This window comes from Emiliania huxleyi (assembly GCF_000372725.1).
Source record: "Emiliania huxleyi CCMP1516 unplaced genomic scaffold EMIHUscaffold_1, whole genome shotgun sequence".
NCBI lineage: Eukaryota > Haptophyta > Isochrysidales > Noelaerhabdaceae > Emiliania > Emiliania huxleyi.
Window position 1 is genome coordinate 1,126,169 of NW_005202428.1, and position 15,001 is coordinate 1,141,169.

General features: G+C 68.3%; 2 protein-coding genes across 2 annotated transcripts; one reads left to right on the forward strand and one right to left on the reverse strand.

Moving 5' to 3' along the window:
* The first annotated feature begins 2,610 nt into the window (after positions 1-2,610).
* Positions 2,611-4,397, forward strand: MAT1 (malonyl CoA-acyl carrier protein transacylase). Its single transcript, XM_005794077.1, has 5 exons — positions 2,611-3,317; positions 3,386-3,448; positions 3,765-3,914; positions 3,985-4,050; positions 4,124-4,397. Exons 1-5 carry the CDS (start codon positions 2,625-2,627, stop codon positions 4,184-4,186), a joined length of 1,035 nt encoding a protein of 344 aa, XP_005794134.1. The 5' UTR covers positions 2,611-2,624; the 3' UTR covers positions 4,187-4,397.
* A 7,910-nt stretch (positions 4,398-12,307) lies between these two features.
* On the reverse strand, positions 12,308-12,559 carry EMIHUDRAFT_49282 (hypothetical protein; the record flags this gene model as incomplete). Its single annotated transcript, XM_005794078.1, has 1 exon — positions 12,308-12,559. A coding segment is annotated over one exon (252 nt), but the record flags the coding sequence as incomplete, so codon positions are not given.
* Between the last annotated feature and the right edge of the window lie 2,442 nt (positions 12,560-15,001).

Here is a 15,001-nt window from a genome sequence, read left to right on the forward strand (position 1 = left end):
ACAGGGCCAGCGCACCCGGGTGGGACAGCGTTCGGGTTTCAGCCGGCCTTCAACTTTGGCCTCGTTTCCTATTCATCCTTAATTCGCCGCGGCCGAGCCCTCGGAGAGTTGAGGCGACGAGAGAGGCGACGAGAGGAGGGGCTCCCACGCCTCCTCCGGGCCGCTGCCATGCCCCTCCGCCGCCGCCTCCCCGCCATCGCCGCGCTCGCCCGGCGGCTCGACGAAGAGCGTGCTGGCACCCGCGCCGTCGCCCTGCGAGAGGCCCGCCGACGGCCCCTGCAGCAGGCCGGGCTTCTCGCACGGGAGCGCCAAATCGGCCAGGTCAACGGGCGTAGGCGCCCTCGCCAGGTCGACGCAGGGGGCGATGGTCTGCGAGAGGCCCGCCGAATGCCCCTGCGGGCCGGGCTTCTCGCACGGGAGCGCCAGGTCTGCCAGGTCGATTGCTGCCGCGCCGCCGCCGTTCGCCTGTGGGCGGACAAGTGCGGCGGCTGAGGACAGAGGCTGCGGGGAGCGTCCGGGGCAAAGGGGCGGTGCAGGGCCGATCGACCACCAGGCTGGAGCTGGGAGGTGTGTGTGGAGGGGGGCTCGTCGCGTCTGGGACGACTGCGTGCGGGGCGGTGGCGGAGGCGGCGGAGAGGAGAGGAGGGGAAGGGGGGAGAGGGCGTGGGGCAGCGAGCGAGGCGCGGGAGGGTGGGGGCTGCACCCCGTGCACCAGGCCGCCGTGCAGGTCGTTGACCAGGCCGGAGAGGGAGTCGTGCCAAGGCCAGCCGCAGCTCTCCTCCCCGGCCGCCAACGCCTGCAGCGGCATGTCCAGCGGCGCCAGCGCCTGGCGGAAGGCGCCCTCCTCCCACGCTAACCCGTCGGCCACCGCCGCCCCGGCCACCGCCGCCCCGAAGTCCGCCTCGCAGTCCTCATCTGCGAGCGCCTCGGCCAGCGGCGGCGGCGGCAGCGGCGAGGAGGGCGGCGACACGGACGGCTCGGCGGCCGACGGCGGCGATCCCTTGCCTCCCGCCTTGCCTCCCGCCTTGGCGGCGCCCTTGCTCCTCCGCCTGCCGCCCTCCTTGCCGCCCTCCTTGCCGCCCTCCTCCCCTCCGCTCGACCAGTCCTTGAAGGCCGCGAGCATCGCAAAGTTGCTCCCCTCTGGCGAGCGCGCATAGCAGAGCGCCGCCTCCTCGGCGGTGGCAAAGCGGCCGAGCGTGACGCGGCGGCCGTTGCGGCGCACCTGCGGCGGCGCGGGGAGGGCGGCGGCCGGTGAGGCCACGGCCTCCTACGGCCCTGCGAGCCCGGCGGCGGCGCCTCCAGATATGAGGGTGGCTGTGGCTATGAGGGTGGCGGGGGGGAGGACCGAGGTGGCGGCGAGGTGGCGGCGGGCCGGCCAGAGTTGGGGGGTAGCTGGCTGGCGGAGGCGGAGGCGGGGGACGGCAGCGGCGGAGAGGGCGAGCCGCGGGCCGGGCGAAGGGCGGCAGCGGGCCGGCGGGCCGAGGGAGGGAGAGGCACCTGGGCACGAAACGGGTTCTTGAGGCCGACGGTGGTCGACGAGTCTTGCAGCACCTGCAGAGGCGGCGAGGGAGGGCGGAGGCGAGTGAGTGCGGCCGTCCGTGCGCGCCCGCGCGCCACCCTCGTCTCTCGTTGGCACGCGCGGCGAGCACACAGAGGGGGAGGGCTCACCCCTCGGTAGCCGCTCGTGCTCGACGTGCTCCTCAGCAGCGTCAGGCCCTCCTCGGCAGCCCCACGCAGGGCCGCCGCCGCGAGGTTGTCGAGCTCGACCGTTGAGTAGGCCGACTTGGCGGCGCTTCGCGGCATCGTTAGAGACCACAGCGGCTGCCAAACCTAGCAAAGCGACTTGCCGATCGAGATCCGAGTCGTGTCGGTCGCGTGACGCGACAGCGCATGATCTCGGATCATCTCGTTTTCGCGGTTCTGGTGCTGGGGGGGTCGGGACCCCCCCCCCCAGCAGCAGCGCTCTGCTGCTGGGGGGGGTGCTGGCATCTCTGTACCGACAGCTGTAAGTAAGTACGGTTAGCGTTCCAGTCGTCGGCGAGGTGCTGGATATTAAATGGCTTGAGGGCGAGCCGCAATGGCTTCCACCACGTCGCTGCCCGCCATTGCGGCGACGCGTCGCGGCGGACCTGACAGTTTTGCCGCGCGACGGGCCGCGCGCGCGTTTCGAAAAAAGAGAAGTCTTTAAGCTCAGTCAATCGATTTCGACGAGCGAGCGATCCGAGGATCGAGCGGGGGACCGATAGGCTAGAGAGATCAACGCTGGAAGCGCCTCGCCGAGGCGCACAATAGTCCCCGTCAGCGCCACGCGCGAGAGCATGTGTCCAATGTGCAACGCGGCGGCGCGATCAGTCACGGGACGACCGACGGAAGCCGGATAAGCCACAAAACTCGCTTGCAGAGCAGGTTTTCACCGATTTGCTGTGGGCGTTGGCTGAAAATAGTGCTCAAACCGACCAAGTTAAGCGAAAATTGGTCCAACGAAAACGGCACTAGTTAAGGGCAAAAACCGATTTGCTGTGGGGGGCGTAAGAGCACCTAAAGGAGCAAGGCATAGCTGTGAAGTGGTTTCCACTGACACCCAGCTCTGCACACGAACCTGGGTTCACTATCTCAGGGGAGGCATGAGGTTCGCTAGGTTGTTCTTCGTCGCCGGCAGCTCCGCGCTGGAGCTCGGCGGCGTGCTGCGCGCTCCGGCACGCGGCGTGGCTCGCTCCGCCGCGCCCCTCATGGAGGCGCCCAAGACCGTCTTCATGTTCCCGGGGCAGGGTGCGCAGGCGGTCGGCATGGGAGTCGAGGCGGCCGAGTCGGTGCCTGCGGCCAAGGAGCTGTACGATAAGGCGTCCGCGATCCTGGGGTACGACCTGCTCGATCGCTGCAAAGTGGGTCCGAAGGAGACGCTCGACACCACCGTCGCCTCCCAGCCGGCCATCTTTGTGGCGTCGATGGCGGCGGTCGAGAAGCTGCGCGCCGACGAGGGCGACGCGGCGGTCGACGCGGCGGATGTGGCGTGCGGGCTGTCGCTGGGCGAGTACACTGCCCTTGCCTTCGCCGGCGCCATCTCGTTCGAGGACGGCGTCCGCATCACCAAGGCGCGCGGCGAGGCGATGCAGGCGGCGAGCGAGGCTTCGGCATCCGGCATGGTGTCGGTGATCGGGCTCGACACGGAGCAGGTCGACGCGCTGTGCAAGGCGGCGTCCGAGGAGACGGGCGAGCAGATTCAGATTGCAAACTACCTCTGCCCCGGCAACTACGCGTGCTCGGGCGCCATGACCGCCGTGGACGCCGTCGTCGCCAAGGCGAAGCCGGACTTCAAGGTACAGCCGGAGGGCCGGTGGGCGGGGCAGAGGAGAGGTCGCTGACGCGGCGGTGGCTCGACCCGTAGGCGCGGATGGCGGTCAAGCTGGCCGTGGCGGGCGCCTTCCACACCGACTTCATGGCCCCGGCGGTGCGGCGTGCTGCCCTGCCCTGCCCTGCCCTGCCCTGCCCTGCCCTGCCCTGCCCTGCCCTGCCCTGCCCTGCCCTGCCCTGCCCTGCCCTGCCCTGCCCTGCCCTGCCCTGCCCTGCCGTCGCCCTCGCCGCAGCCGCTCACGCCAGCCTCGGGGGGGAGAGGGAGAGGAGGGCAGCTGGAGAGCTGCGCTGAGCTGAGGAGGAGGAGGGTGAAGCCAGACAGCGCCGAGAGTCGGGTCCGGCCGTAGTCTGGCTGTGCGCCGCTGTGTGCGTGTTGTGAGCCGCGTCTCTTCACAGCCTCCGGCTGCGAGCAGGTGCCGAAGCTCGACGAGGTGCTGGCAGGGATCGAGGTGTCGCCGCCCCGCATCCCCGTCATCTCCAACGTGGACGCCAAGCCGCACTCGGACCCCGCCGAGATCAAGGAGATCCTCAAGAAGCAGGTGACGGCGCCGGTGCAGTGGGAGGTGCGCGTCCCGTCTCAGCGCGCCCGCAGCTGCCCCCTCACCACTCATGGCCTGCGAATCGACTTGGTAGACCATCATGACCGACCTCGTGGAGGCCGGCTCGGTCGAGTCCTTCTACGAGCTCGGGCCCGGCAAGGCGCATCGAACGGCCCCACGAGGGGCGGCTAGAATGGGGCGTGTCCAGGACGCGTTCACCGCCTGCCCCGCAGGTGCTCGCCGGCATCATGAAGCGCATCCACAAGAAGGCCACCGTCGTCAACGTGGAGGTTTGAGGAGCGGGCTTTCACTATTTCAGCCGCCTGCCGTGCTGCCAGCGCGGGGCCGCGGGTGCCCGTGCGCGTGGGAAGCAACCCCAGTCGTGTACACGCCGCACTCAAAGCACACGGCAACCCACACCCACACCCACACGATTTCGTCGTTGGTGGTCGGTGTGGCGGGCGTTGGTTACCTTTTCTACTCCATGGCGCATAATCATAATAGTAACAAGTGATGGTCCGCGTGCGCGTCCGGGACCGCCACGGCTTCACAGCAGACGTTAGTCGTTACACGCTCTCCTCTGCCACCGCGACCGCGACCGGCAAGGAGGCGGCGCTTCCCGAGCCGACTCGCTGCGCCAGCACGGGCGGCGTCGGCGTCGGATCCACGGGCAGCCCCATCGGGACCTCCTCGACTGCGCACCGGGCGGCCACGGCGGCCACAACGGGGACCGGCAGCGTGACTGCGCCAGGAGGCGGTCTCGGGCTGCCGCGGCGCCCCGTTCTTCCGAGCTGTGCGGGGGTGAGGGGGTGGTTGAGGTCGGCGTGGCGCCGCTCGGGGAGGCAGCAGGCGCAGCAGCAGCGGCAGTAGAGGTAGCACCAGCACAGCGCCACCACTTCCGCTGCCCACTGCACCGCCAGCGCTCCAGCAGCCGTCCCGAGGGCCTCGCCCGCACTCGGAAGTTCCCCGTCATCATCGTCGTCGTCGCCGCCGCCTTCGACGCCACTGGAGAGGGCGGCGATGGCCCAGATGAACCAGCCGAGGAGCATCAGCTCCTCGGCACGCAACCCCACAAGCCGTGCCGACGGTAGCCTCCCCTCGAGCGCCGCTGAGGCTGTGCCAATGGTCGCCTTTGTGAGCGCGACGACCGGCGCCACGAAGCACACGGTGAGAAGGAGGGCGCTTCCACTGGACCGAAGGCCTAGCGAGACGTAGACAGAGAGGAGCAGCGTCGCGCACACCGACAGCGAGAGGACAAACAGCCGGTGGCGGACGCTGAGGCCGTCCGAGCATACGCAGCAGCACCCAACCCCGACGGGTGGCGGCGCCTCCCTGGCGAAGCAGAGCCCGAGGACCGAGTGGTCGTGGAGCACGAACTGGGGGAGAGACACCTTTCGATCATCATCCATCGTGACCGCAGATGTCACTGCCTACGAGTAGCTGCCAGGTGAGGCTACACATGATACCAGGCCAGTGGAGAAAAGAATTTTGACAGCCGAAGCGACAGGCGAGGCGCGGGCGACGGCTTCCAGAAGCCGTCGCCCGCACCACAGGAGCAGTCACACCACCACTCCCACTCCGAGAAAAGAACTTCCGGCAGTTGTCAGGCAAGAACCTCCGTCGCATCTCTCCTGGAGATGACTCCTCTATTTATTTATTAATCCGGGACGCCTTTCTCACAGCATGAACACACGCTGATCGTTACATAGCTTCGGCTATCAGGTCCACGTTTAGACCAGTTTAGACCACTGCTAAATACACAAAAACGCAGTGCAGGTCGCAGACGCACCTCATGCAGGATTTCAACGACCCACTGAACATCGACAGGGTACGCGACAGGGGCAACAGTACTACACTCACGTATGCAGTCCTCGAGGCCGGGCTCTCGTCACAGCCTTATTTCCACCCTCCGTCCGCCTGCGGGCGCTGGAGCAGCAGCCGCCACCGGCGTAGCTACGACCGTGCCGCTCACGACTGTGCCCTCCACCACCTGCGCGGCGGCGCACTCGGCCTGCACCTGCGACGCCCGCCAGACGCGCGGCTCGCCGCGGTAGCCACCCTGGCTGTACCGGCTCGCCCGGCCGGGCGCGCCCTGACTATACCGGCTCGCCCCGCCATGCACGCCGGGCGCGCCCCCGCACCACCGCTCCGTTCTGCTCGCCCGGCTGGCTCGGCTGCCGTGCGGCGGCTCTGCGACCGGCTGCTCCTCGGGGCGGCAGTGCATGAGCGACTCGGTAGCGACGAGCAGCTGTGGCGTGGGGGTAGGGGAGGGGCGAGCGGTGAGGAAGGGGGGCGAGGTGGGAGGGGTGGCGTGGCGTGGGGGGAGGAGTACGCGAGGGAGGGGGCGGGAGGTCCGAGGGAGCGGCGCGAAGTAGGCGGGTAGGAGGCGTGTGTGAGCGGGCACGGCGGGAATGGGAGGCGGAGGGCGCACCAGCCAGCCCACCGCAAAGGCGGTGAGCGCGAGCGAGTACTCGACGAACCACGTCCCACGTGGCACAGGGGACACGTAGTCGAACTGGTACATGCACTTGAGCAGGATCTTGATGAGGCCGTCGGCGGTGGAGGACGCGACCGAGGCGGCCATCATCCACACGCGCGGCATGCCCATCCAGCCGCGCTTGTTGACGTTGATCCAGCTCGCGGTGCCATCCCACTTGCGCAGGTGCTTTGGGTTCCACGGCAGGTACTTGAGCATGCAGCGCGGGTTGGCGAGCACGACGCCGACGAAGAGCAGCGCGGCCCACTCCTTGCGGTGCCGGTCGAAGGGCAGCTGCTTGAAGTACTTGCCCGCCTTGGCGAAGACGCGGATGGCGATGCAGAGGTTGATGAGGCGGAAGACGACCCAGTGCGCGATGACGCACCTGCAAAAGGCTGCGTGCTCCACTGCCCACGGGTGCCTGTCAGCCCACGGATACAGCACGTAGAACACCGCCCAGAAGACGTGCGCCCACAGCTCAAACGAGGCGATGAAAAAGTCGAAGAGGTAGACGCCGCCCGTACGGAGGTGGTGAGCCCACCAGCTGCAGCCCGAGAGGCTCTGGAGGCGGAGGGGGAGGGGGTGAGAGCGGGCGGTGGCGGCGCGCGGGGCAGTGCAAGGCGCGGGCGAAGGCGGTGCGCGCCGCTGTCACGTCGGGCATCGACTGCGAGTCGGTCGGCTTGATGAGGTAGATGCGCCCGCCGAGCGCCGCGAACGCGATCGAGAATAAGAAGCTCAGCTCAAACTCGTAGCCGATGCCGAGGTGGAGCAAGCCGTGCGAGTTGAAGGGCGAGGGCGGCGGCGGGAGAGGCGGCGGCAGCGGCGATGGCGGCAGCGGCGGCGGCGGCGGCGGCGGCGGTGACGGCGGTGACGGCGGTGGTGGATATGGCGCTAGTTCCGGCGGGTAAGGCGGCCGCGAGGGCGGTGGCGGAGGAGGACACGTGGCTATTTCTGAGCCGTAAGGATCATAGCAGTTCGCATCCTCACAGTCCACGTCTACGTCTGTTCTCCGAATGTTCCCGCTGGCGACGGCTGTTGGGCAGGCCTCCTCAGAGGAAGCGTAGAACAGGAGCGTAGAAGGAACCACGTAAGCTCGAAGCTGCCACTGACCGCCGATGTAGGCGAGGTAGTGCTGATTTGTGTCACTCTGCACATAGACCAGCCGGCCGCCATCAGGCAGCTGAGCGCCGTCAGCAAGATCAAAAACCTCGCCCCCGAGCGTATACTGGTTTCCCGGAGGGTAAATGCCCGTCGCTCCAGCAGTGACGAGGGCTTCCGCGCCGCCGCCGACGGCCACGTCGGCGCACGGGCAGGAGGAGGAGGCGCCAGCAGTCATGCGAGCGCCGAGGCGGCTCACGCAACCTTCCCTTTTTTTTGTTCTTCAGCTGGGTTCCATAGAAAGAATTCAGATTGCGAAGCGGCAGCAACGCGTTATTCGGATCGCACATTGGACGGCGGAGTACAGGCTGTGTGGTCGGCGACTCGTAGCCGGGGTCGTCCTCCCGAGATGGGCATGGCCATGGGGATGAAAGACTAAATAAATAAAGAAAACGGTCAAACTCTGAGACGAGATGGGATTTAGGGACGTGTGTCCCCGCCCTGCACGATCTTGGTGTGAGGGATCTTCAATCCGTGTCCCCTCACCCCTCGTCACAACCCGACACGGAAGAGCGGCAAGAGTTGGGGCTGCGGCTACGGCTGCGGCTACGAGAGGGGCCGGGGTCGCGGGAGAGCCGCTGCGCCGCGTGGACGCGCCTACACCGCTCTTGCTCCGCTCGCCACCTCTCGCAAAGGTCCAAAGTCATAGCCATCACCTCCTCCGGCAAGTCCTTTTCGCCTATCTTGCCGTCCCTCCAATCCTGGAAGAGCTCGTCGTCATAGCCGTATTGCATCACAGCCTGCTGCATGAAAGACTAGCGCACTATCCGTCTTCCACATGGGGCCGACAGGCAAGGACCAAGGTAAGGATGGTAAGGATTTTTTGGCCTCCCCCCCCTGCAAACGGAGGGAGCTGCAAACACAAAACAACAACAACTCCTAAGTAGAGCTCAAGTGCTCAACCTCCCCCGCCGTCCCATTGTGCAATTCATCAGCCTCTCCACCAGGTCGTCCTTCTCGAGGCAGCCGGCGTGGTCGGCCCCACACGCGGCCAGCCTCGCCTTGAGCTCCTTCGCCGTGAGGGCGCGCAGCCGCCCTCTCGCATCCTCCACTTCCCCGCCCGCCGCAGACGCGCCGACCCCCGCAGACGGGCCGCCTAGCTGCGCCGGCGCACCACCGCCTCCGCCGGAAGCGCGGCGGCGCGGCGCGGCGCACAAGTCTCTCAGCCGCTGCGCGATGTCCCAGACGACCTGCAAGTGGTCGTTCGGCTGCTGGAAAGCTCCCACCGGTGCCTAGACGAGAGGGTGAGGAAGGCTCTCCGTGAGATGTTGTTCAGCCTCTGGCTGCTGAAATGATTCCCCCATCGGGGGCCTTCACAAAGCCAAAACCCTCGTACAGCCGTGAGGCTGCAGCGTTCTGCTCACCGCCCGCTATCTGGGCGCAGGAGGGCGGGAAAGGGCCCGGCGGTGGGATTGCGGGGGTGGCAGAGAGGGAGGGAGTGAAGGAGGGAGAGCCGCGCCTGCAGCACCGCCGACGTCTTGCCCTCGAGCGCGGCCGCGTGGGCGAGCGCGTCTGCAGGGCGAGACGCGTCCGCGCGCGAGGCGTGAGCAGCGGACCGCACAAAGGTGGACACGTTCCATCGCGGTGGAGATGAGGAGAGAGAGGTAGAGCTAAAGACTGCAGCCTCGTGGGTGTGTGGTCCGGAGCAGGGCTCTGCCGCATGAATACATCGTACCCACGGGCCCCGAGGGTAGAGAGGGAATCTTAGGTCGGCATCTAGAAGCCTGCAGGCGAGGAGGAGCCGCGCGAGGCCGTCGCCTGTTGGTGGTTGCGAGCAAGTTACGAGCAGGTTCCAGGGAGGGTCCCGGCGAGGGAGGAGCCGCGAGTGAGCTACCTCGGACCGACCGATCGGTGCCGAGCAATTCGATCTTCGTCCACGAACCCGCCGTCACGACGGGAGCAGGCGGGGCAGCAGCGCCGAGATGCGGCGGAGCCGCCGCCGCGGCGAGGGCGTTTGGACCGGGAGTGGCCAGCGCGCTGGTTGGCGGCACGTTCGCGTGGCCGAGTCGCGCCGGCTGGGCGGCGGCGACAGGAGACTGCAGCGGCGGGGGCGGCGCGATGCAGCCTTTCGCATCGACGAGGGCGGGGTGGAGCCACGCGCGCATCTCCTCACTGGGCACATCGCGCCAAAAGATCAGGCCGAGGAGCTCGTCGAAGGGCCCCGTAGCGGTAAGCAGTCTTAGTCGTCCGTCGTAGTCGTCGTCCACAAACGCCTCGAGTAGCATGCGCTCCAGCTCGTCCACGCCCTCGAGCGGCATGGGCACCAGTGACTTCGCGCTCTCGCGTGTCTCGAGTGTGAGGGTAAGGCGGCGGTCGCTCAGCGTGACCACCTCGCGCCGGCCGCTCGCAATGATCTCGGCCGCGGCAGGGCCCGTGACGAGGGGGCCGAGGTAGGAGGCTGAGCGCGTGAGGCGGATGGGCGGATGCGTTGAGGCCATTGAATATCGAGCGTCGCGCGTCCCTTTGCGAACCGACGCTGCACGATCATGGCGTGAGGGACCTCAATCCGTCCCCTCACCCCTGGTCACTACCCGAGGGACCTCAATCCGTCCCCTCACCCCTGGTCACTACCCGACACTAGAAGAGCAGCAAGAGTTGGGGCTGCGGCTGCGGCTGCGGCTGCGGGAGGGGCTATGGTCGCGGGAGAGCCCGCGCTGCGCCGCGTGGACGCGCCTACACCGCTCTTGCTCCGCTCGCAAAGGTCCAAAGTCATAGCCATCACCTCCTCTAGGACTAGCTCCTAGGTGCAAAGAATTTTTCTCCACGCCTCTTTGTATGGAAGAATTTTGATATGGGTCAAAACGCCTGCTGGGGGCAGCTTCGTGAAACGTGAATTTGCGCGCCCATTACTGCACTCCAAGTGCTCCAAATGCGAAACTCAGCTCCTTCGAGGTGCAAGCACCTCAAAGGTGTATGGGCACGCGATTGCAGCTCGCCCCTCCCCTCTCATCGCGCTGACCGCTAGCAGGCAGGGGCCCGCGTCCGTTGGCGCCGAGTGCGGCACGAGGCACGACAGCAGCATTGGCGCAATCAGCGTCGCAGGCGAGGAGAGGTGCCCGAAAGTGACCTCAAAAGCACTGCATGCGCCGGCGCCTCCCTTGGCGCCCGGCGCGCCGCCGAGCAGTAGCCACACCTCGCTGCCCGGCGCGGCGGCTTTCGCCGAGAGGCGCTCCACGGCGAGCCGCGTCCCCTTCGGCTCCGCCTTGAGGCGCTTCCGTGCCGCCGGCTTCTTGCCGCTGGCCGTGGCCGGCGACGGGGAGAGGGCGTCGCTATCGCCGCTCGCACCCACCGTGCCCTGCTCGCGAACGTGCCGCCGCCTCAGCCACTGGCCGAGCTTGCTCTGGCGGTACCGGACCCAGAGCCGGAGCCCGTCGTCGGCCCCCTCGCGTGGCCCTCGCCGCGCCTCGAGCAGCGTCGCCGCGTGCCACACCAGCGGCCGCCCGGACGCGTACGGGTCGACCGCCTCGAGACTCTGCCCCACCGTGAGCCACCCGGGCAGCGCGCCCGCCGCCGGCATCGGCGACACGCGAGAGATCGGCAGCGTGCACTCGGAGAGGTCGCAGTCGAACTGCACCACCGCCGACCGCCCGTCCACCGAGCGCACGACGGCGGAGTAGGGCTTGCCGGCGCCGCGGCCCCACCTCGCCACCACCGCATCGTTGGGCTCGAGCTCGCCGCTGCCGCCGCTGCCCTCCTCGCTGCCCTCGCCGCCGCTCTCCTCGCCCTCGCCCGCACTGCCCGCCTCCGCAGCCTCGACCATCTTCTCGTCGCCGCCCTCACCGTCCTCGCCGTCCTCGCCGCCCTCGCCGCCCTCGCCGCCCGCCTCCTCTTCCCTCTCCTCCCTGCCGCTGCTGCCTGCCTCTCCTCCCTCGGCCTCGCTGCCAGCGCCCTCAGCCAACTGGACACGGCCGGCCGCGCCTGCCTCCCGACGGCGCTTTGAGCCAAGCACGGCACGCGCACTGTCGGCGGCATTCCCACCCCCCCGCGACCCCTTCGCGCACGCCGTCTTCGCGCGCGGCGCCGCCGCCTCCTCGGGCGCCGCGTCCGTCGCCCCAGGCTCCCGGACGTGCCGCCGCCTCAGCCACTGGCCGAGCTTGCTCTGGCGGTACCGGACCCAGAGCCGGAGCCCGTCGTCGGCCCCCTCGCGTGGCCCTCGCCGCGCCTCGAGCAGCGTCGCCGCGTGCCACACCAGCGGCCGCCCGGACGCGTACGGGTCGACCGCCTCGAGACTCTGCCCCACCGTGAGCCACCCGGGCAGCGCGCCCGCCGCCGGCATCGGCGACACGCGAGAGATCGGCAGCGTGCACTCGGAGAGGTCGCAGTCGAACTGCACCACCGCCGACCGCCCGTCCACCGAGCGCACGACGGCGGAGTAGGGCTTGCCGGCGCCGCGGCCCCACCTCGCCACCACCGCATCGTTGGGCTCGAGCTCGCCGCTGCCGCCGCTGCCCTCCTCGCTGCCCTCGCCGCCGCTCTCCTCGCCCTCGCCCGCACTGCCCGCCTCCGCAGCCTCCTCCGCCTCTGACTCCTCCGCCGCCTGCTCTCCGTTCCCCCCAGCCTCCTCCTCGGCCGCCGCCTCCTCCTCGCCGCCACCCTCGCCCATTTCCTCGCCGCCCTCGCGCTCCTCCTCCTCCTCCGTCTCGTCGCCGTCCTCGCCGTCCTCTTCCGGCAGAAAAATGACCTCATCGTCCGCTTCCATGAGAGCGGGGCGGATGGATGTGGAAGGTGCATCCGAAGCGGCAGCGGGCCCCGCCGCCGCGGCGGCGGCGGCGTGGTGCTGCTTGGCCTCGAGCGCCTTCATCTCGGCCTCGTACCGCTGCTTGTCCGCCTTGGCCCTCGCGTCCCACGGCGCCTTTGCCTCGGCGTCCATCTCCTTCCACTTTGCGCCGGCGATGCGGCCGATGTCGGTCACCTTGGCGTCCGGGTGCTCCTCCTTGAGGCGCGGCCGGTTGGCATTCATCCAGAGCATGTACGCCGACATGCCTCGCTTGGGCGCGTCCTTGTCCTTCTTCTTCTTCTGCGGCCTCTTCTCGGGCGACGCCTTGGCCTTCTTCTTGGAGATGCCTCCCCGATCCCCACCGCCGCCGCAGCCGGTGCCGCCGCCGGTGCCGCCGCCGCCGCCGGTGCCGCCGCCGCCGCCGGTGCCGCCGCCGGTACGACCATCGTACTCACCCTCCATGTCTCGATCGGGTGCTGAGTGGGCGGGCGCCTCAGGCACGCCGTCCTCCTCCCGCTCCTGACCGTGTCCACCGTCCTCAGGGCCCGGCTCCTCCTCTCGCTGATCTGGTGTCTCCACCGCAGCCTCGCCGTCCACCTCCTCATCGCCGAGCGCCGCCGCCTGCGCCGGTGCCCTCTCTGCCGTGGGTGCCCTGAGCTCCGCAGCCGCCGCATCCTCCTCCCCTTCCGCTGGAGGCTCCGACAGCTGGTCGAACCGGGCCCATAGCTCTCCAGAGCCGTCTGGCGTCGCAGCGAGATGGTACCTCACACCCTTGGGACCGGCTGTCAATCCCTGCCGCGCGTCCACCACGTGCATACGCACCTGCCCCTCGTGCAGCCCGCGAACGAGAACCGTGCAGCCGGAGGCCAGCCACGATGGCGTGCTCTTGCGCGGCAGCGGGAGCGGCGTGACGCAGTCGCGAGATAGCCACACCGCGCAACCGGTCAGCGCGTGGCGGAGGTTGGGTCCGTCGAAGATGACTCGCACGCCGCGCTCCGACACCTCGCTCACCACGGCCTCGAGCCGCTCCTGGCCCCACTGCGCCTCCACCAGGGCGCCTGCCGCGAGCTGAGTCTCGTCTTCCTGCGTGGCGGCTTCCACTCGTCGCTGCGCCACGCGCTGCGCCTCGGCGCGCACGGCACGCGCGGCCAGCAGGCGGGCCTCTTCAGCGGTGAACGACATATATATGCACACACACACACACCCGACACCCGGTTCGGGGCACAAAATCCGGATTTTTCCACGGCCTAACAATCTCTAACAATCACATCATTGGTGGTCAGGAGACCCTCTCGCAGGCTGCCCACAAGTACAGTCCTATCTACTAGGCTCCTAGCACCACTAAGACGCCGCCGCCCTCCACCTCGCCCACGCCGCCGCCGTCGCTCACGCCGCCGCCGCTCGCTCGCTCGCCCGCTCGCGCCTGGCTTTCTACTTCCTCGTGATCGCCCGAATCTCTCCTTCCTCGTGATCCACCCTCGCCTCACCCTCCCGCCGCCTCGCTGCTCGCTCGCCGCTTGCTCTCCCGCCCGACTTTCTACTTCCTCGTGATCCGAACCGCCACCACCCTCGCCTCGCGCCTGCGAGCTGAGCCACCGCCGCGTTGGGCGTGACCTCGCCGTTGTAGAGGCGGAGGCTCATTACCTTCATTCCCTCCCTGAACGCGCCGCGTGTGCCATGCTGGCCATAAGGCCGGCCATCGCCTGGCCGCTGCTGGGCGCGCTTAATGACTTCGGCGATGGGCGTGCGCGGTGCTGCGGCGGGCTCGGCGGGCTGCGGCAGCGTCGGCGGGCTCACCAGAGGCGGATCCTCCTTGCACTGAGAGACGAGCTGCGCCCAGGCGCCGCTCTCGCGCATGCGAGAGAGAGCGCGTGACACGTTCATTTCGCCGGTCCCGGCGTCGCGCGCAGCGCGTGCGGCGACGAGCTTGTCCCCTCGAGCCTCGGCCTCGGCGAGCAGCTGCAGAGCGCGGTCCACCTTGGCCGCAGTGTCCAAATCCTTCCCTGTTGGCTCCGCGTAGCTCGTCGGAGCCGAAACCCTAGAGGGGTTGTGGGGAGGTCAGCAGGCGCGACGGGCGAGTCTCGCCGCGGTAGTGCGCGCCGACGGGCCCGCGCGCTGCTCTCGGCCACGTCGCCAGAGGCGCCAGTTGATCCTCCTGTGCAGGAGGCATCGATTGTTAGGACTTGAGCGGCAAATCGCGCGCGTCAGCCGAAGTGGCGGAGCTCACCAGCCTGCGTCAACATCGCCGATGGTGGCGAGCTTCTCGCCGTGGTCGGGGCGATGCAGAAGCTCGCTCGCAGCGTGTCGGGCCGAGCCGTGCGATCAAGCACAGAGCGAGTGGGCGCCGATTGTTAGGAATCGGCGCTGCTGGGAAGAATCCGATCGCCAGGAAAAATCAAGTTTTTGTGAGATACATGGGAATTCCGAATCTCCCTCTAACATCACAATAGTGAATTCCAACGCACACACGTTGGGAGGCCCGCAGTCTGTGCGCGCGCGTGTACTTTTTCTTTTACGCACCCTGTGGTAATAAGTCTCCACGAGGATGCCCTGATACCCTCTGTGCGGCACTCTGCGTCGGGCATCATCTACGAGGTGGAGGGAGGCCTAGCCCTAGGGCGCAGTGTGCGGGGGGCCCACCCACTTTGGCTTTGCGAAAACCCAAACCCAACCTTTTTTTCTTTTTCCAAGTGCTCCAAGTGTAGGCACGTCCTGGCTCCTGCACCAAGGCGTCCCACACCAAGGGACCATGCAGAAACC